Here is a 21,521-nt window from a genome sequence, read left to right on the forward strand (position 1 = left end):
CAGACAATTTCTGCAAACAGTTTCATTGAATCTCTGATTAATTTTGAAACAAAATGAATTAAGAAATCAGTCAATTTATTTTGTATAGCCAGAGGCCTTTAACAATGAACAGCAGGGGGCAAGAGCAAGGCTGTCCTCTGAAATCACACAACACAAACTATAAAAGATTACAGCACAAAAAATTACTGCATAAAAGTTTTAAAACTAGAAATCATTAACATAGCTGGAATGGAACTTCTTATACCACCTTTCCTTCCAGGTTTTTTTTTTTATTAAACTTTTAATTGAATTTTTGTTACATGCAAAAACATGTAGACACTGGAAAAGAAGGCAAGGGGGGAGCAGAAAAATGAAAAAAGCAATGCAGCATTGCAGAATGAAATATCAACAGCAAACCAGTATAGCAAATTAAAGTCATATTTCACTGAATATCCCAGGTATTTAAGGCAATATGCAAGCATGTTCTTCCCCATTTTATTGCCTACCTGGGGGTAGACCAGGGGTTTCCAAACTGTGGTCCACAATATTCATGCAGGTGGTTGTGGTTCAGGATGGGAAATGGCAAATCCAGTGCAATAAATACTCATATTGATCATATTGCTTCTTTTCTTTCTTAAATCAGGTTTTACTGTATTGCATTTTTAATTTTATGGAATTACAGTTCCTACAGCAGGCAGAAAAATCAATCCAGTTCATACAATTCGTATTTTCCATCCAGAATGGAAACCAATCCAGTTCATACAATTCGTACTTTCCAGCTCGTAGGGGCCATGGGGGCTTTAGCCCCCACAGTAAAACATTTGAGGGGCTGGGCCCCCACAATATTAATGGACATTCCCTTTCAAATGATGCGTATGCACTGTGTCATGTAATTGATTATGCAGGGTGGGACTTACCTGGGCCCCCCACAATATTTTTTTCAAGTTTGCACCCCTGTTTGCCACTGTTGTTTTCAATCTGCAAGAGATATGTAATCGATTACATTCCTGGCCCCCATTTGCCTTGAAATGAATGGTGTGGAATAACAGAATTACTGTGTAATATATTACATAAAACTCCAGAACAGCGGACAGGGAGATGAATAAGGTAGTTTTGGTCAGAGCTGGGCAGTGCGATGGAAACAGATTAGCTTCCGCCAAATGCAGGTTGCTGCCAGCATTTTTTATCCTGTACCTGACACTCCACTTCTCCCATGATACAGCTCTATGTGTCCTAACATGAAAGTTACATGAAAATGTAACACATCTTTCAACAGCCACTTTTCAAGAATTAAATGAAAGCAACTTCAGGAGCAGGTGATTTGACGTGGAGAATCAGCAGTGGGAGAGTGTGCCTGACCATTCCTTGCCACCAATTTTCCCAGATTGCTGCTAACAAGCTGCTTCCCTCCCTCTCCCCCGAGCTTCCAGATACATGCTTATCCTTGCAAGCCATGTATGTAGAAAAGGGTTAAGCACCTCTTCTCCCCACTGTTATTTTTCCACTCAAAATTACTCTCTTTTGGATTGTTTGTTTATAAAAAATATTTATAGACTGCTATTTCATGAAAATGTAGCAAAACAATTTAAAATAAAAATGCATAAAACCATACAGTAAAACATAGAAATGTTAAAAACAGACATCAATTAACCATTGTGGAAATATACATATGCCTGCATAGACGTAGTGGAATGGAAAAGTTTTCAGCAGGCATTTAAAACACATATGACCTTATATTTGTACATGGCCACAAGTTGGAATATAATTCCAGATATCACTCAGCTATGGGAAATGCAACACTTCTGAATATTCCACCCTGTCACCTTGTCTACAGTACCTTTTGATTCATTTCTGAGCAGCCAAAGAAGGAAGAGGCTTGAAATATTTTTCTTTAAGACTTGAATCTCTTTTTTCTATAGCTGTAGGGTTTCAAAAAGTGAAAATCTGGAAACAAAAGTGGTTGAGCTTTTTTGTAGTCAAGTTGTTTAGCAAAGTTGCAAAAATCTCAACTTAGCTTTTTTAAAGGAAATTTACAAAAATCTACACTGCCAACATGGGTTGCCATACATCCGGATTTTCCCAGACACGTAAGCAATTTCCCAGGTGCTGTTTACGAGGGCCAAATCCCGGCTGTGTCCAGGAAAGTCCAGGCGTATAGCAGCCCCCCCCTCCTATAATTGTCATACAGTACTTCTTGTCTTCAGCATGTTAATTGTATTCTGTTTGGCTTTTTTTGTAGACATTGGAAGTTGGCTTGAGTTGTTTGGGTTTCAGCTTCACAATGTACTCCCGGGATTCCCAAAGCCAGAAGTGGATGCTATGGAGACAACATATGAACTTGTACAGCTTCAAACAAAGACCCAAGAATGGGACCCTGGAAAGGTTAGCAAAAAGACACATTCCTGCGTTACATGACTTCTAGGAAAAAAACAGGATACATATTTATTTTCATCTTTCCTCACTCCACCCTTGGGGTTTATGTTGGAGGGCAGGGGTGCAGGCTCCCCATGGTCCAAGATGCCCCAACCACCATCGGGGCAAAATGTTTTCCTCCCTTAAGCTCCACAATCTCATAGTAACATTATTATGTCACTTACTCTAAAACAGAGATATCCTAGTTCTGTAACCTATGGGACCACTTTATTCTCCATACTGAGGGAAGAGAAGACAAGGACCTCTGCTGACAGCCTTTTCTATTAAGCATCCATCCGGATTTGTTTGTGAAAAATAGTATGGATGTTATTTGATTTCCACTGTTTGTTGAGCATTCATTCTGATTTGAGCTCTAGAAGGCTCTGGAATGCTCTCATCAGATCTCCGGGGGGGGGGGGGGTGGCGTGGCTTGGCTTGTGAAATCTTGCAGCAGCATCTCAAAGCCAGCATGCTGAGTGGGCCTTCCCCTTCCCCTCCCACCCCCCAAGCAAGGTGGAGAGCTTAAAAGCTCTTTTCATGATGGGTAACCCAAGTGAACCCAGTGTGAAAAGAACTTTCGAGCTTTCTGCCTTGCTTGGGGGACAAGGCATGGTGCTCAGCACGCCAGCTCTGGAAAACTAGGGGTGATCTTGCTGGAACTCAGCTGCCTCACAAGATCTCGTGAGAACCGTTCAGAGCTGGTGCACTGAGTGGGTCTTTCCTGGCAAGCAAGGTGGAGAGCCAGACAAAAACTTTATAACCAGGCCTTTGGCCTTTAACTACCTGTGGCCTTTTAGAAGTGGGTGGGGTATTTTTTCATGCATTTCTTCTGTTTTTTCTCTTGTTTTCAGTGTTGCTTTGTGAGCAGGGTAGGTGGGTGCCTGTTTGGTTATTTGGTTGTAAGTCGCTTTGGGTTTCCCTGGGCAAGATAAAGCGGCTAACAAATGCAAACAACAACAACACTATTCTCATGCCAGGTGCCCCCTAAGTGGATCTGGCACAAAGCGCATCTCGCTTGGCATTTGACTTACACAAGTTCAACCAGCCCATCTTCAACCACGTATAGGTGAAAATGTGCAAGTCAATTGCACGTAACATAAGGTATTGCTGCACAGATCTGTAAATGACCACATGCAAATCGTGATCTTGTAAGACAACCACTAGAGCAGGGGTTGGCAAACTTTTTCAGCAGGGGGCTGGTCCACTGTCCCTCAGACCTTGTGGGGGACCGGACTATTTTTTTGGGGGGGGGGGATGAACAAATTCCTATGCCCCACAAATAACTCAGAGGTGCATTTTAAATAAAAGCAAACATTCTACTCATGTAAAAAAAACAAACAGGCAGGTCCCACAAATAACCCAGAGATGCATTTTATATAAAAGGACATATTCTACTCATGTAAAAACACGCTGATTCCCAGACTGTCCGCGGGCTGGTTTTAGAAGGCGATTGGGCCTGATCCGGCCCCCAGGCCTTAGTTTGCCTACCCATGCACTAGAGGGTACCTGAGAGGCAAAGAGAAGTAGAATCAGAGCTCATCCAGATTTTGTTTTGTGCTGCATTGCTAGGCACAAATCCCCACTTTAAAGTGCGATGTCTGAGCACTTTTTTGTTTTGCCCTGTGGCATTTCCCCTGCAAAAACACACTCTTTACCGCTGAATCTGAGCAAACAGTGATCAGTGGAAAACCTGAATTGTGGTTTGTTCTGGTTCAGTGTTAAAGAGTGGGTTTCTCAAGGAAAGCACTGGGGCAAACAGAAAACACATGAACACAGCATTTTAAACCACAAAGTTATGCCTAGAAAGTGCAGGACAAATGGTGTGAATGAGTCCTCAGCTGCCACATAAGAAGAGGTCTGTTCTTACAGTGCAGCTTCAAACCCTGATTTATCCGATAATGCTATTTTCTCATGAAGTGCATACCCTGGAGTATTGCTGGAATTCTGCAGCAGGGGCAGGGAGGATTGTGAAGGACCCACAACTTTAGCCATGTGCACCAGTACAGTGGTACCTCAGGTTACATATGCTTCAGGTTACATACGCTTCAGGTTACAGACTCCGCTAACCCAGAAATATTACCTTGGGTTAAGAACTTTGCTTCAGGATGAGAACAGAAATCACACAGCAGCGGGGCAGCAGCAGCAGGAGGCCCCATTAGCTAAAGTGGTGCTTCAGGTTAAGAACAGTTTCAGGTTGAGAACAGACCTCCAGAACAAATTAAGTTCCTAACCCAAGGTACCACTGTAAAGGTAAAGGGACCCCTGACCATTAGGTCCAGTTGCAAACGAGGGGTTGCGGTGCTCATCTTGCTTTACTGGCTGAGGGACCCGGCGTCCAGCTTCCAGATCATGTGGCCAGCATGACTAAGCCACTTCTGGTGAACCAGAGGAGCGCACGGAAACGCCCACCAGAGCAGTACCTATTTATCTACTTGCACTTTGATGTGCTTTTGAACTGCTAGGTTGGCAGGAGCAGCGACCGAGCAACAGAAGCTCACCCTGTTGCGGGGATTTGAACCGCTGACCTTCTGATTGGCAAGGCCTAGGCTCTGTGGTTTAGACCACAGCGCCACTCGCGTCCCATCATGTGAACCAGTATCTTGCACATTAACCTTTAACCGTTAGACAACTATGGTTTAAAGTGAAGTGTGAACCAGGTTACGTTGTTACAATAGAATGTTTCAATAGAATGTTCCAAAAACCTTACCTTCATATGCCATGCATCTTCTCTTTTCCAGACTATACTTGGCATTCAGTGTGAACTACAGAAGCAGCTCAGAAACTTCATTTCCTTGGACCAGCTTCCCATGACCCCCAAATACAGCAATGGAAGATGTGTGGAGAAAGCAAAGCTGCCCAGATTTGCTGCAGTTCCCTCAGTTTTTGGGAAAGGTATCAAATTTGCCATCAAGGATGGCGTGGTAACAGCTGATGTGATTGGGGTGGCGAATGAAGACAGCCGCCGCATCGCTGCCATCCTCAACAATGCTCACTATCTTGAGGACCTGCACTTTACAATAGATGGGCGAGACACTCACTACTTCATCAAGCTTGGGTCTCTGGAAGAAGACCTTGCAGTGATAGGCAACACTGGGGGACGTCGGATTTTGGAGAACGGTGTCAACGTCACAGTATCACAAATGACTTCCATCATCAGTGGCAGGACTAGACGGTTTGCTGATATCCAGCTCCAGCACGGCTCTCTGTGCTTTAATGTTCGGTACGGGACTACTGTGGAAGAAGAGAAGAACCATGTCTTGGAGGTAGCCAGGCAGAGAGCTGTGGCTCAAGCTTGGACTAAGGAACAAAGGCGACTCCAAGATGGTGAAGAAGGTATTCGGGCTTGGACAGAGGGGGAGAAACAGCAGCTTTTAAGCACAGGGAAAGTACAGGGCTATGATGGATATTTTGTTTTGTCTGTGGAGCAGTATCTAGAACTTTCTGACAGTGCCAACAATATTCACTTTATGAGACAGAGTGAAATAGGCAGGAGGTAACAAACAAACAAAAGACATCGATCTCTGCCTTTGCATCACCAAAGACTGCCTGTTTTTAAAAAAACATTAAAGTAAAGGTTTATTGTATTGGTTTTTCTAGATCAGAACTCTGTGTATATATAAATATAGAGGGGGAAAACATATCCAACTGCCTTTAAATGTGACAGAAGATGGTATTTTAATATCGTTTGTTTAAAACTCTTTGGGAGATGGCAATGATTGTTAGTTCTAGGGTGGCTGCCTTCAACATTTGGAAGCGGCGTTCTTGGTGTTGAATTTCATTTGGAAATGGTTCACATGGGCAAAATATTGAGTGTGTTCTCTCTTTCCCTCTTCAGGACACAGTTTTGTTAATTTTAATAACTTGCATACAATATGTTTGTGGTCTGGCCAACACCCTTTGTTCCTTGGTCTAACTGACAACTCATCTACCAAGCAGTCTTCACAAGCTATGCTTTTAAGGGGCCTTCAGGCATAACTCCAGGGTATAAGAAACACCCCAAAATACTTTGAGCCAAGTGGAAAACCGGCCCTGTATACTTCACACCTCATAGGTAGGGTGTTGTCACGCCATGAGCTTCTTAATAAATTTCAGATAAACCATTGTTAGTCATTGCCTTATAGGACAAATTGTTTCACTCTGTGGGCAGTTAAAAAGTGGCAAGCCAGATTTCAGGAATCTCAGCAGTGATAACAGTCATGTTAACAGACCTGAGGGAAGATGCCCTTTTGCTTGCCAACTCAGAGGATACTAAATGGTGAAGCACGGATAGAGATGCCACTTCATCTAACATTCCTATTGCAAATTTGCCAGCTTTGAAGTAGGGGCCAAAAGAAGAATGTGTGTGGCCACCCTGAGCTCACTCTCTCACAAACAGAGCACACACACACACACACACACACACACACACACACACACGTGCAGACTCTCTCTCTCCTCCCCCCACCCCCAGCAATTCGTCTTGAATATAAAGCATTTTATCTTTTCTCAAGATAAATTGCCAGGTGGGGAAGGGGATCTTCATGGAGATTGCAGCTGGAGAGGAGGAGATTTTGTTCTCCTGCAACATCCTAGTACCTATATTTTCCATGAAGATCCTGGTCCTCCATGCATCAATTGGACTTGAAAAGTCTACCACTGACACCAGTTCTCAAGCAGTGTGGGAGAAGTGCTTTTAGCAAGGGAGATACCATTCATAGCATCCATTCTCACTTGCAATTCTCTGGGCCACAATTAGGCTAGAAAAAATGCTTCCTATTGGCTCCGATAGGAGGCTTTTTCCAGCTAAAAATTGTGCTGAGGGTGGGGAGGATGAGGAAAGGATCCTTCCAGCTGAATGGAGAAGTCCCTTGAGTGACATCCAGCCTGCTGGTGGCTGGATTATCACCCTGGACCTTATTTCACAAGTTTAGATTTAGGCCATGCATTATAAGCACATTTGGTCTACAATCCTAACCACACATACCTGGTGGGAGCAAGCACCACTGAATTCAGTGGAGTTTACATCTGAGTGGACATGCTTAGGATTGCAGGCTTGGCCATTAGCAATTCCCATCAGCATCAATGGTAGAAGGTAGTGATTTTCAATTTAAGTGAGAAGTTTCATCAAAGTGAATACAACCACCCTGGCACTCTTCTGAAATAAAAGAATGAGGGACAGTCTTAGTGTAGACTTCAGGGCCTCTTCATATGACAAATGGGAATGCTGAAAGATGGGAAAGCCTGACTGTGGAGAGTCTGGCACATCATGATGAAGGGACCATGCACTTGCTCCCTCAGATGTACAGTCCAACTCAACCAGTTTTTTGAGTTCACCAATATTTGCCCATTTTTTCTTGCAACTCATTCATTTTATTTCTTTAATTCTTTATGATGGCATTTAGAATCCACTTTCACTGCCACCCAAAGCAGTTTAGAAAACATAAGGTAACCACAAAGAAGTAAAATACACAGTTAATATCAAAAGCAAAAAAAATCAGCAATAAACCGCAGGAATGTCAACTTGGTCATACAAATGGGCCCAGATGAGTGGATGTAATTTTTTTAGCAAGGAAAAGCAGGTGCTTAATAATTTGTCCTCACTAAGCAAGTACTAATCACAATGCCTGTTCATGAGAGTTAATATCCTAATATTCATTGCTCCTATATTCCCAAGCTGGTTTATATTGGGTATATATGACAACTAGCTGTTAGGGATGGGCTTGATTATGAACATCAGATATAAATCCACCAAATAACATTGACGTTTGAGTTCTTCCTACTTGTTGCTCGTCAGTGGTCCAGATTCTGGATGTTCTTCATCATTGACCACTGGAGGTAGAATCTGGGAGGGAGGGAGGGAGGGAAAGGGGGAGGGGGAGGGTGCCTCAGAGGAAAATTCACTCTCCTTTAGGTTCTTTTATGGTATAAAATACTGTACACCATTGGATCCAATTAATGAGATCAGACAAAATAATTAGTATTGTACCTTGTTCTTGTATTGCTAGCTCTGACCTGGGGGACATTCCCCCTTGAAATTGTGGAGAATTTTAGTACCTCCACACACCAGGCTAAAATGGACAAGCACTTTTTAATTCACAGAAATAATTTCTGGGCTTTATGTAAGAAGTGCACTCATGGTGATATATTTTAGCACTGATCTAAGATGTCAACATTAGCAATGTTTTAAGCAGTTCTATCATTTGAGGCTCGTGAATTGATGTACCTTTTAAAACAAAATGCTTTAAAATACCCAGAAGGGAAGAAAATGTTTTGAAACTCTTCTTAAATAGTTATTAGCTTGAAATTGTGCATTTCTAGTATGTAATACGTATGACGTTAGTGTGTGCCTTGAGTTCCATATAGATATATTTGTATTATATGCAGGAAATGCACTTTATATTACCAACCATGGATGGGTTTTAATGCTGCCTTGAATGTTGTCATTTTTGTTATTATGCCAAAAGCTCATAAAATGAAATGGAATACTTTTTTTTCCCTCTTTGGCGTTTACCAATGAATGAACAGAATTTCCTAGGTGTGTTTATAGGTATTGTTTGATATAAAATGTGGATTAGAAAAAAATAATTAAATAATCATGCCACCAGAGAATGGTGGTATATAGAAATGTTTTTATCATGTTTGCTTCTGAAATTCAGGAAAAAAAACCCTGTTATTTTTCCACTTTGAGGTCATGGACGCAGCCCTCCAAGCTCAGCTTCTGTGCAAATGCTGTACATAGGAATGAATGGTGATTGTGCAGAACATCTGAATAGATTTCACTTTAAAGCAACATGTCTTGGCTGCTTCCAGACTGTAGCTTTTTTGAAATCTTAAGAAGGATGTAGTTGTATAGAATGCAGACCAGCAGTGGTGAACCTCAGGCTCAAGTGGCCAAATGCAGACCTCCAAGCATCTCTCTTACAGCCCTTGAACCCTTATAACCCCAGGTTATCATCCTCACCAGCCTTACATCACACCCTCCTTGAGTGTTTTTGCCTGGCTGGGATGTATCCTTGAAAACTGACAATGTCTCTTGCTCACCTGGATAGAAAGGAGTGTGCAGAAACTACTGCCCTACAAAGATACAAATTTGTATTAATTGCCCTGTCCATTTATTTATTTTGCCTCCGGCCTAACCCACCATTGACATATAGTCCCTGAAAAGTTGCTCAGAATTAAGTGAGGTCCTTACACCGAAAAAGGTCCCCATCCCTGGCCTAGATAATGCATAGTCTAAAGCCGGGTTTCCCAAACTTGGGTCTTCTGTTGATTTTGGACTACAGTTCCCATCATCTCTGACCACTGGTCTTATTAGCTAGGGATGATGGGAGTTGTACTCCAAAAACAGATGGAGACCCAAGTTTGGGAAACCCTGATCCAAAGAATCATTCTGGCTTAAGGGTCATCCACACTTACGTTTAGTCCACCCTTTCTAGGCTTTCCAGCTCTGTGTCTGAGCGGTTTTTTTGTTTTGCTTTTTGTTCCACTGCTTCCCCCCAGAAAACCCACACTTTACTGCTGGATCGGAGCAAATGGCAATCTGTGGAAAACCCCATTGCTGTCTGCTGTGATTCAGCAGTAAAACATGGGTTTTCCATGGGAAAGTGGTGGGACAAAAAAGAAAACCTGCTCAGACACAGACCTGGGAAGCCTGTACCTGTGCCTAAATATGTGGCACAAAAGGAAATGTGGATGAGTTACTGACATTTTGCCATTCTGCAAGTAGTAAGCAGCCTTTGTAAAGAAAGTGCAATTGCCAGAAAGCACATACAAGCCATTTCTGGGAGAAATGGGTTGAGGATATACATAGAATAAAATGTACAGAATGTGTTGCTTCTCCTGACTTACATTCTACTTTAAGCCACATTCTCCTTACAAACACATTCTGTTATTATGCCATCCCGCATAACCTTGCTAAAAGCAGACCTACTGGCCCTTTTAGACATGCTTCAGTGAAGGCAAGTTGGATATCAGACAGGTATTCAGTCACTTGGCCAATTTTATCTCCCTACTCCCACCCCTCATATTTTATTTTATTTTAAAAAGTAGGGGGGAAATTCACAAATGACTTTCTAATGAGCAAGTAAATAAATAGTCTACAATGGGATGTGCTAGGAGATTTTGTGTTCTTGCAGTGGTGGCAAAGCCTCTGACTACTATTGGCAGAACTATTGTGATGCCTTGGAATATTAGCAAACATTCGATTTGCTGAAGGGAGTTCTCAGGTATGAAATATTCACATCCCTCCGGTTTTGTCTGTCCTCACATCATCTTAAGGACTGGAAGAGCATAGTGGGCAGAACAAAAGAGAGTGAGATGAGAACTAGTTGAAGAAATACCACCTCAGAAATAGGGATCTTGAAGGGAACAATGGCTGGAGAGAAGGGGAGGGAATACACTGAAATAGGGACTGGGGTGTGAAACAGAAGACAGGGAAAACAAAAAGGGCAGAAGATACTGGAAATGGGTCACAATTGTGGGAAAACTACAAAGGGCCTCAGGGCAACAGAATGTATAGGAAGGGGGGCACAGAGTTGGAAATGCTATAGGGAGGCTGCCTGACATCATAACAAAAGGAAGTGAAATAAAAGTAGGGGGAGGCAACTCACACTGAAAAGCAGAGGCAGCTTCCAGGCAGTCACTGTTTTGCAGGTGGCATTCAACCAGCGAATTCAGGTTGCACAATTAAAGTAGATTTAGCACTCAAGTACAAGAAACCTGCTCCCTACAAAATCGTCGTCATCATCATCATCATCATCTTTATCTTTCTGAGGGGGAACAGTTGAAATGTATGTGATGACATTTGCTTGATGCAACATCATATAACCTCACAAGCGCTCAGTAAACAGCAGACATTGTATAACCTCCTTGCAAACTTTGTGCAAACGAGGATGAACGCCCAATAAGCAGATCATCTTGAACTGACCCCAGTATGTGGCTGCAGAGGCAGGTACTTGGAGAGCAAGAGCTTAACAATGCACTCCTGTAGTTGTAACTGAGACTTAATTGTTTTAAGGGAAAGCTGTAGCTCAGTGGTAGAGCGTCTGGTTTGCATGCAGAAGCTCCCATTCCAATCTGAAACCCTGGAGAGGGCAGCTAGGGTGTCACTGAAATGGAACACTAGCTCTCAGGTAGTAGTCGGCAAGAGAATGAGACAGAGGTCTTGTCCACACTTCCACTTGTCCTGTGCTTTCTAGACATGGGCCTGGGAGAGTTTTCTGCAAACTGATATTTGCTCCAATTCATCACTAAAGAGCATTTTTCCCCTGGGGAAAGCAGAGGGGCAAATGGGAGACATCTCTGATCCATGCCTAGAAAGAATGGAACAAGTGGATGTACGGATGAGCCCTGAATGAGGAGTGGGCCCCTGAGACCCCCAGTGTGTAAAGTGTGGCAAATCAGCAATGGAATGAAGTCTAAAGTTTAATTAGAGAAGATGACGGCAGCCATGTGCACTTATGAATGGTCATATATAAAGTATAATGGGCTTACTATAGAACAGGGAAATGTGAGCGCAGAGTGCTAGATCTTTTCCACTCCCTTACCTCACCTTAATCTACTTTTTTAATTTGCAATGTATTAATTAACCACATATACAAATAATTTAAAAACATAACACCATATATGACTATTAAGATGATGAGATGTGAAAGCTCACTCCCAAAATGCAGAGTGAACCTGAAATCACACCAACCCTAGGGGTGGGATGTAAACCTCATACTGGGTTGAAAGAGCAGAAGGTTGATATGGGCTGGAAGCCAGGAAGGGCAGAGAAACAAGAGTGCTCAGCAGTGATTCATGGTCCTTCAGGGTAGCTGAAGGACATGAGAGCGCAGGCAGTGGGGGAAGTGGGTGGAATTAGAGCCTTGAGAAAACAATTGTCAGTGGAGGAGACATGAGATTGGAAGCAGCAAAGATTAGTTGGGAGGAGTTCAACTAGCAACCAAATTCATACGTTGTCATTGTCCCTTTTTCTGATAAGATGCCTGTGCTTTTAAAAGTTTGCATAGAAATATAAAACTGCCATGATAAAGGAGTTGGGGTGGGTGGAGAAAGAGAGAGAACATCTTCTATTACATTGCAACCTGTTGGCTCCCAGATCTGGTTGATGCCTTCAGCAGAATGAGGATGGTTATAAGGTGGTAGAATCTGGAGGTTGTAGACTAGATCAGTGTTCTTCAGTCTCGGGTCCACACAACTTTTAGGACTACGGTTCTCAGCATCCTTGACCATTGGCCAAGCTGGCCAATGATCTGGATTGAAAACAACTGGCATGCCATTCTTAGTACATAGATGAGGAGTAGAGAGAGCCTGCAGCCCTCCAGATGTTGCCTGCCAGCCAAAGCCAGCAGCATGCCCAATGATAAGGAATGATGAAGCCTAGCAAAAGCTGAAGGGCCACAGGTTAGTTACCTCTGTGCTGCTGCAGGGTGAGTGTCCTCTAGGTGTGTGTTCAGTGTTCCACAGGCTTGCAGGAGGCAAGACAAGAAAACTCAAGGCTGAGCCCTAGTAGATTAAGCTGAGCATGAATCAGCTTCCTCTCTGCACACCTATGTCAGCAACAGCCCTGCCCTTTGAGACACACAGGGGTCACCTCAACATCACAAGAGACTAGCAATGTAAGGAAGAACCCTGGTGATCTAGCTGAAACCCTTAACTTGCCTCCTCTTCATGCTATTGTATTTCATCTGGAAAACGGTCCTCCGGATATTTCTAAACCATTCCACCAAAGCAATGTCACTACCAGCAGAACTAAATTCTGTCTTTTAATGACAGTGAAAACTAGTACAGTAAATCTGTCACCATTCGGCAAATTAGAACACTTTGGTCAGTCTGCAAAGTTATATGCAAACACAAAACATTGCTAATACAATCTAAAGAACATACGTCCTTGTGTTCATCTCCTGTTGATGGTTCCAACCTTACTAGAAAGTGCAGTGTGTTTCCCATCATATCATGTTAAGATATGACTGAAACCTAGGGCTTTGGTGAGCAAGGCTATTTTTTGTTTAAAGAAGAAGAATATGATCATGCTGGCAGTAATCTGCTGCCCTTCAAACGAAAGAGGGCAACATTTGAAAAGGGTAGGTTTTTTTGAAAAAATGTATCCCACTTTTCCCATCAATTATGCTCAAGGTATAATGCTGGCTGCTGTATGAAGGAAGATTGTAATGGAGAAATAGCAAAATCACCAGAAGCAGAGAGAAACAAAAGAGCTGGAGCCAATTTTTAGCACACAATGACAAAATGTGTTAGATTTTACATGTTCTGTGGTCCGCAGTCCTACTCATTGCCCTTCCAAATGCTGGCTTATAGAGACCTTAACAAAAACTGGGTGTCCTCAAGTTCAATTTTGTTGTGGGATTTTCTTGGCCTTTGCCATTTTACATTATCTGTCCAAGAGAATGTGTTTGCCAGTTACAATCTTTTCTTAGATTTAGTGGTGAACTTTAGCCTCTTAATAAACATTAGTATATCTGTAGGTCTTTGACAATATTTCACATGTATGATGATGAACCATGACAGAACATTGAAACTTTCATAAACAAGGTGTCCATAAATAAAAAGAGAAGCCTAGCATACAGTGTTTTGTCAATTACTAGTCTTTTTCCTTTGTTTTTTGCTTTCTCATGAATTGTAATGCTGTTTACAATGTATGCCAAGATTTTCCATTCCTATCTAACAACAACACTTCTAAACTTACTGAAATTGTAGTATAATGGCTTGAACTTTGTTGCTAGGGAACAATAGATTTCCTTTTTTTGTATTCCTGCTCTGAACACTGGCTGGATAACTGTACAGGTTTTATGTTCAATGGCTGCAGTGAAATGGTTTGTTGCATTTTGCTCTGGTTTTCAGACCAGAAGCATGTATTTTCTACAAGACCATTACAACAACCCTGCTGTAAATAGTAAAAGTTACTATATAATGTGTTGACATTTGAAAGACAAAGTACTTTGAATATTTCATTTTTAAGACATAAAATTGCAAACAATTAACCAGAATGACTTTTCTTGTTCTTGACTGGCCAAATGATTTACATCACAGTCCTGTGTCTATCTGCTTATAGGTTAACAGAAGTTGTCTTTGTTGACCTTCATAGAGGTTCCTCTCTATTTCTCCTTATGCTGCAAACCTATGGTCCCTCAAAGGGCATCCCAGAGGCAAGTAGAAAATACTGGATACTACTCTGGGGTGGGGTGGGGTGTGTGTGTGTGTGTGTGTGTGTGTGTGAGAGAGAGAGAGAGACAGAGAGAGAGAGAGAGAGAGAGAGAGAGAGAGAGAGACAGAACCAGCCCAATACATTTTGTCACCTGAAGTGAACCACAAAATGGCACCTCTGCCATGGAAGAAGTGGTGAGTGAAGATCTACATCAGGAACAAGGGGGGAATAAACACTGGGAACAAGAGGGGGAATCAAACCAACATCACCCAATACATGACTTGGGAATCAAAGGCTGTTGCTGGGGGTGCAGGAATGGGCTTGCTCTGAATCACCTGGGCACGTGCAGAGACCAGGAGACCCCAGAGAGAAACCCCTGCTATTTCCTCCCTAGAGGTAGGAGAAGACCAACAGCACCTCCTATTTGTCACTGTAGAGGCAGCATGGGGTGGGGCTGCTGACCTCTGCAGCTGTCACTACCACTGTCAGGATGCTGTCAGCTGCTTCCGGCTGGTTGCCCAGGAAAGTATAAATACAGGGGAAAGTTTCTTACCATCTTTTTTTATTTCAATCTTTAGAGAGAGAGGCTATAGAACCCAGCCTCTTGGATAATGACGTTGTTCCGAGTGCATCTCTACCCCTTGTCTCTCCCACTTTCTCATTCGTCACTTCTGTGGGTGCAGCTACATGCCCTCTGTCTTTGAGCTCTTTGCTCTCCTACTTTTAAGACTTACCAGGTTCTGGGAGATGGAGGATCTGAAAGGCTTTCTAATGACAATGTGTCAGCTGAGTTTTGTTCTGGCACCCCCATGATTTCCCGGATTTCCCCCTCATCTGCCTCTGAGCTGCTACCTCCCTCAAACCCCTGTTGTAAAGCTATACTGTCTTCCTCTTCCTCCTCCCTGGAAGGGTCAGGATGGGGAGGCAATCTCCACCATTCTTCCTCTGCCCAGTCCCTGACAACAACCATGGTGGTGGCAACAGTGGGCAATTGATTCCTTGGAGGCCAGATCTGGTGGTCACTTTGCCTTGCCTCATAGGTGGGCCAGCCCTGGTAAGGTAGATCAAGCCTAAGGATGGGGGAGGAATTTGATTCAGTGTGCATTTAAAGCTGAATCTAGCAAATTCACACATTCTGAAACAATATGCTAACCAAAACATGTGTACTATTCAAAATCTACACTTATCCAAAATTTGCTATGCCAGCCAACCATACAATGCTTACAAAAATGCCTATATTAGAGGAAAGTGTTCGTAGAAATAAACATAGAAACATAGAAAGAAATATTAGTGCACATAGCCTACAAGAATGGATTATATATGGGGAATTGGTTTGCAAAAATGTGTTTATTAGGAGATATGCACACAAAAACGCTGAAGTGTTTTCATGAGGATTTAAACAAAATAAAATGCAGAAACTGCCACAGAAATATGGAGGACTGAATTCAGTATTGACAAATCCTTGCAACCCAATCTGCAAATGACTGGGGGTGAAGACACACATTGTACAGAGGGTTTTACAGGACACTGTTTTTTCTCTGTCCTCTTGGGGCTTTGCTATTGCTTCACTTGCCTTTCTGCAGTTGTGAGCTGTTGCAAGTGCTGCACTGCTGCTGCTGCTTCAGCTCTGCAAATGTCTACAGTATGCGTCAGGGGTCTCTTAGCTGGGTTTAAGGCAGATAGAGAGACCTGCAGCTTCCCATACTACCCCTGTAATTTTATCCCTATGCTGACATCTCTCTCTTTGATGTTCAGACAGCTATGTCTTGGGTTGGATCCTGCTTACAACTTCCTGCTTCTCCTCACACACTTTCTCTGAACCTTGGGTCAAGAGGTCATTTTGGATTTATCTTCTGACAACCAAGGGGCGAGCATGGCTTCTTTGTTTCCCCAACTAGATAGCTAGAACTACAGAAGTTATTTCCTATCAAGAATGTACTTCCTTTAATAAACATAAGTTTTCTTACCTGAAAATTAAAATCAGTGTCTCTTAGCAACCTAACCTTCTCCCAGCCTGAATTTACTCCACAAACATACAAGATCTGTTACGTGAAAGTCACACAAGTCTCCAAACGTACACGTTTGTGCAAGCTTCTTTAAATCCTGGAGGTGCACCCATTGTCTCTCGTGACACACGGATACCAACAGGGATCAATGTGTTTCCTTTCCATCTGAGCTCTGGTGAATAATTTGTCTCTCATAAGTCACATTATCTTCTGGAGTGCAGCAAGCCTCAAATTTGCTGGCAACAGCTGATACCTTTTGCTTATTAGCCTCAACAGTGAAGTGAATGGATATGAAAACCTCCCTAGTCTTTTCCCTAGGTATGTGCAGAAATCAGGCATTTTGGAGCATGTCATCCTTTGTATGTGAACCTCAAGCAACGCTGTATACTTTTAACCCATGCTTCCACTTTCTCCAGTTGTTGACAGTGTTGCCCTGAAGCACCAGATTCCCCAGAGACTATATTTGTGCCATAACCACTGTGCAGGGATGTCAGTGGCACTGCGTAATATTCTTAAATGGGTCCCATGTCCATCTACCACTCACACAGTCCTATGTATGTGTCTTAACCATGCCTCACAAAAGCTGCCAGGAGAATGGTTGCTCTCTTAAATAGGTTATAAACAGGGCAACCTCTCATACTAGCTTAAACAAAACTGAACTGGCAGAAGGCTGCAACACACGAAACATAAATCTCAAACATGCATGCTGGCATTCTGTCATGATATCCAGTAATATTTCCTTCTCCCATTTTCCTTTCACACTCATCTTGAAACCTACCCCTACTCTCCCTGACTTCCTTGCCTGCCCCTCAAATTACCACACTCTTGTTTTAGTGGTCTGCTTGCTACAACCCCAACATTACAACTGCACTGGGATGCTTCACACGTGATAAGCAGACTGGGCCACTTTACACCTTTTTGAAATAAATTGGTACCAATAACTCAGTTAATCTCAATGAAATAGAGGCAATTTCCTGACTAGTCACAAAAAAAGTATTCCCAGCTCCTTTGACCTCTCACCTAACTTCTATACTTGAAAGAAACCACCCTTCTGGTGCCTGTGAGCACATTTGGGAATCTGAAGAAACTGCTGCAAAATGGATGATCTGACTGCTCTAGTCACAAAACACGGCCATAGGTGGGACACCCACCCACCCAATAAATTCATGTTTAATTTCTGTTGGTGGTGGTGGTGTTTTGCAATTTTGACCTGTTGCAGGACCTTAGCCAGACCTTAGCATAGCATACGCTGAGTTCCAGAAAGCAATCAGTTGCAGGCAGGATGGACGAAGCAGGAACAAAACGCTGCTACTAGTAACTTGGTTACTTGGATGTGTTTATTATTTACAGCAGACTCTACAAGTTACTATATGACTCTACAAGTTACTATATACAAGAACAGAAACACAGATCTTAACTAGCTCTCTCTTAACAAACTCTAAACGACTCTCAGAACACCACACTAACCAACACACACTCCAGTCGGTAAGGGTCAAAAGTCATTATGCCTGTGTGAGACTTCAACCAATGGTAAAGCTGTACCCAGGGTCCCATATCTCCAGGCAGATAATTCCTCTCTGCTCAGTCATCTTTGGCTTTTGGCCAACTCTTAATTGACTCTGTGTGAAGCTGCACGGAATAGCACGTAGTCAAAGAACCCAACAGTTGTTTTTCCCATCAAGAGGTAAGTGGACTAACCAAAGCATTAAAGGCCTAGCAGAAAGTTACTAGGCCTAACCACACATCAGAGGAGCCACATAACACGTTTAGGACAAGGCAGTTATACATGAACAAGAACTGCCAACCTGGAAAAGGCCCTGGCGTTACTCAGGAGGGATGCACTAGTGTCAGTGCCTTTACATTAATCTTGTAGCATACATCTCGCAGGGTTACAATGCCATTATCTCTCTAGATGCCACACCCCTCCCACACAGGGTCAATGTCAACAAGTAAATAATAATAATAAGTTATACAATATATTGAACAATACAAATCATTTTGACAGCATTAAACTACACAGGAGAGAGAATAATATGTAACACAGAAATAAAACAGTAGCACACACATCCAACTTGCCAACCTAGCAGTTCGAAAGCATGTCAAAGTGTAAGTAGATAAATAGGTACCACTTTGGTGAGAAGGTAAATGGTGTTTCCGTGCGCTGCTCTGGTTCGCCAGAAGCGGCTTAGTCATGCTGGCCACATGACCCGGAAGCTGTACGCCGGCTCCCTCGGCCAATAAAGCGAGATGAGCGCCACAACCCCAGAGTCGGCCACGACTGGACCTAATGGTTAGGGGTCCCTTTACCTTTATACACATCCAAAAGGGGTGGGGGAGAGAACCCACCATCTCCTCTGCCCCCCCCAAAAAAACCCTTTCTGCAGAGGTTCGCTCCCCTTATGTTTTTTTAATAATATATTGGACAATAATCAAATTCCTGAGACATGGCAATTGTTAAAAACAATACGCCAGGGAAAAGTGCTGAGTCTGTTTATTCTTATAAGCCTTCTATATCAGAACACTACATTATTGCCAGCATACTAACAGTCTAAGCAATATAGCTCCACAATATGTTAATTTGGACAAAACAGGATTCATTAAGTACAGGCACATTGCTGACCCAGTTTGTAAAACCCTTAGCCTGGTACACTGTGCTAAGAAATATGCAATTCCATTATTGCTCCTCTCATTGGATGCATCCAAAGATCTGATAAACTTGCAAGTAAATTCTTGGTGGAAATTATACAATATCAAAATACTGAAGGTGAGATTTTGAAGGAGGGGTTTTAAAACAATTATATGCAAATAGCAAAACTAGGGCTAGGGTCAATAATAAACAATGTTTTTTCCAACATGGAGACGGGCACAAAATGATGTAGCCCTACCACCTTTTCTACGTGTGTTTTCTATTGAACCATTGGCTAACATATTTGGAAAATAAAGTTCTCTAAGAATTTAAACAACCTTCAAAATGTTAACTTTAATTTGCCATTATGAAAAGTTAAGGCTGAGTTTGAAAAAATTAAATTTGTCCTGTTTGGGAAGAATAGCTGTTATTAAATTTCATGCTACCCCCCCCCCTTTTTTTTTAATTTCAAGAATTACCTGTAGACATTCTCAAAGACAAATTAAGCAGAATTTATTTAGCCTATTTATGCACCAAGGGAAACATCTAGACTAAACACTAAGCATTTGGGTTTTTGTTTTTATTTAAGGAAATGAAGGTGGCTTGTGTATTCCAAATGTTGTATTATATTATGAAGCATTCTAAACTAGGCAGATTATTTCTATAATCAACTACAGTATAACTACACTAAATGGAAAGACAGGAAACAGGGACAGTTTCCTGTCATTCCATTTAGTGTAGTTATACTGTACAGTAGTTGATTATAGAGTTTGAGCGTATTCCTTTGTAACCACTAGAGTGCAGCACTTGGCTAAGATAAACAATCATTTTTTAAAAGAACTTACTGACTATTTGGTTAAACAGAGCAAAGCTTGGGGCTATAGATAATTCTCCCTTAACGCCAATAATTTATCATACACTTATTTACCCCTCAGACAAGCATAATTAGCTTGTATATATATTGTATTAAAGATCTGCATGGAAGATTGTAACTAAATACTGGTCAGCTACAAGAAGTTCAGCATTAATTGTATACTAATCACCAAAACCTTCACTACAAGGCCACTGCTAAACATGCAGACTGATTGGCCATTTGCTAGGAAGCTGGAGGTGGGAGTGATATGAGTTTGGGGGAAGATTAGTAACCAATTAGTTCCTTTGAAGCCCTGCTGGGAACTTGAAAGAGAGGAGCTGAGTTGCAATTATCTGCATCCAGGTGGGAAGGAACCAAAAGGGGCAACAAGGGGGAGTGGGCAAGATAGGACCTTGGGAAACCTATTAGGAGAGATGCTGTGATAGCTGGACAGATGTGCCTTGCTTTGTGCTGGACCTAAAGCTGTGGCTAATGGAGGAGCAATGCACTGTGAGCCCCTCTATCCTATGTTCAGGATGCATATATGTTTAAATACAACATTATATGTTACAGACGCAACAGTGTCTGTTCACCTTCCATCCAAGAGAACAGAATACCGAGTAAGCACACAAACCCTGGAGTCTCTCACCACCGGGAGGTTGGGGTGACATGTCACAATACAAAAGTCATGTCAAAGGTTTTACATCAGACTCTTATGCAAAAAGCATGCACAGATAATTTGTCAGAGCTGAAATAATCATGGGGAAGTTCTTATAATTGGGAAGATGTATGGAAACAAATTGGCATTGGCAAAAAATAAGGAGAATACTACTGGCAACGCCCCATATACAAATGTTCAGTATTCTTGTGACTGGGTATACATGTGCCAAGCCCAGAAGGGACAATACACCTATACTTCACCAACTCTTTAGACATGTAAAAAACAATGCTTTACAGGCTTGGCTAGGCCTTGGATTTAACCAAGGAATTGGTTTGACCACTTCAGCAGCGTATAGACTCCAATCTGGCAGATACAGTGGTACCTCAGGTTACAGACACTTCAGGTTACAGACTCCGCTAACCCAGAAATAGTACTTCGGCTTAAGAATTTTGCTTCAGGATGAGAACAGAAATCGCGCCGCCACAGCGCAGCGGCAGCGGGAGGCCCCATTAGCTAAAGTGGTGCTTCAGGTTAAAAACAGTTTCAGGTTAAGAACAGACCTCCAGAATGAATTAATTAAGTTCTTAAACTGAGGTACCACTGTAGTAGACTATAGGCTTGGAGGGGACCCAACAACATAAATGCAATTTGTCTCAAATTTTACCCCTGAAAAAGAGGATGTGTCCTAGAAAAAGAGGACACATGGCAATCTTAATTGTTGGTACTTTACTTCAAGAAAATTCAGTTTCATGTTTCAATGACTGCATGTTGTAGGTGTCAAAGCGATACATTTAATGTACATGTGGTGGACATGAGATACGATTAAAACTTTGGGGGGGGGT

At 42.3% G+C, this 21,521-nt stretch overlaps 1 protein-coding gene across 12 annotated transcripts in view; it reads left to right on the forward strand.

Moving 5' to 3' along the window:
* TENM1 (teneurin transmembrane protein 1) overlaps positions 1 to 10,404 on the forward strand; it is a 410,060-nt gene extending 399,656 nt beyond the window's left edge. For all 12 annotated transcript variants that reach the window (XM_080991224.1, XM_080991234.1, XM_080991231.1 and 9 more), the window contains 2 exons: positions 2,219 to 2,361; positions 5,130 to 10,404. In XM_080991224.1, coding sequence (XP_080847350.1) covers positions 2,219 to 2,361; positions 5,130 to 5,888 — 902 coding nt within the window. In that variant the 3' untranslated portion in view covers positions 5,889 to 10,404. The remainder of the gene's footprint in view (positions 1 to 2,218; positions 2,362 to 5,129) is intronic.
* The last annotated feature ends 11,117 nt before the right edge of the window (positions 10,405 to 21,521 follow it).

The sequence above is a fragment of the Podarcis pityusensis genome (assembly GCF_964106645.2).
Source record: "Podarcis pityusensis genome assembly, chromosome: Z".
Lineage (NCBI taxonomy): Eukaryota > Metazoa > Chordata > Lepidosauria > Squamata > Lacertidae > Podarcis > Podarcis pityusensis.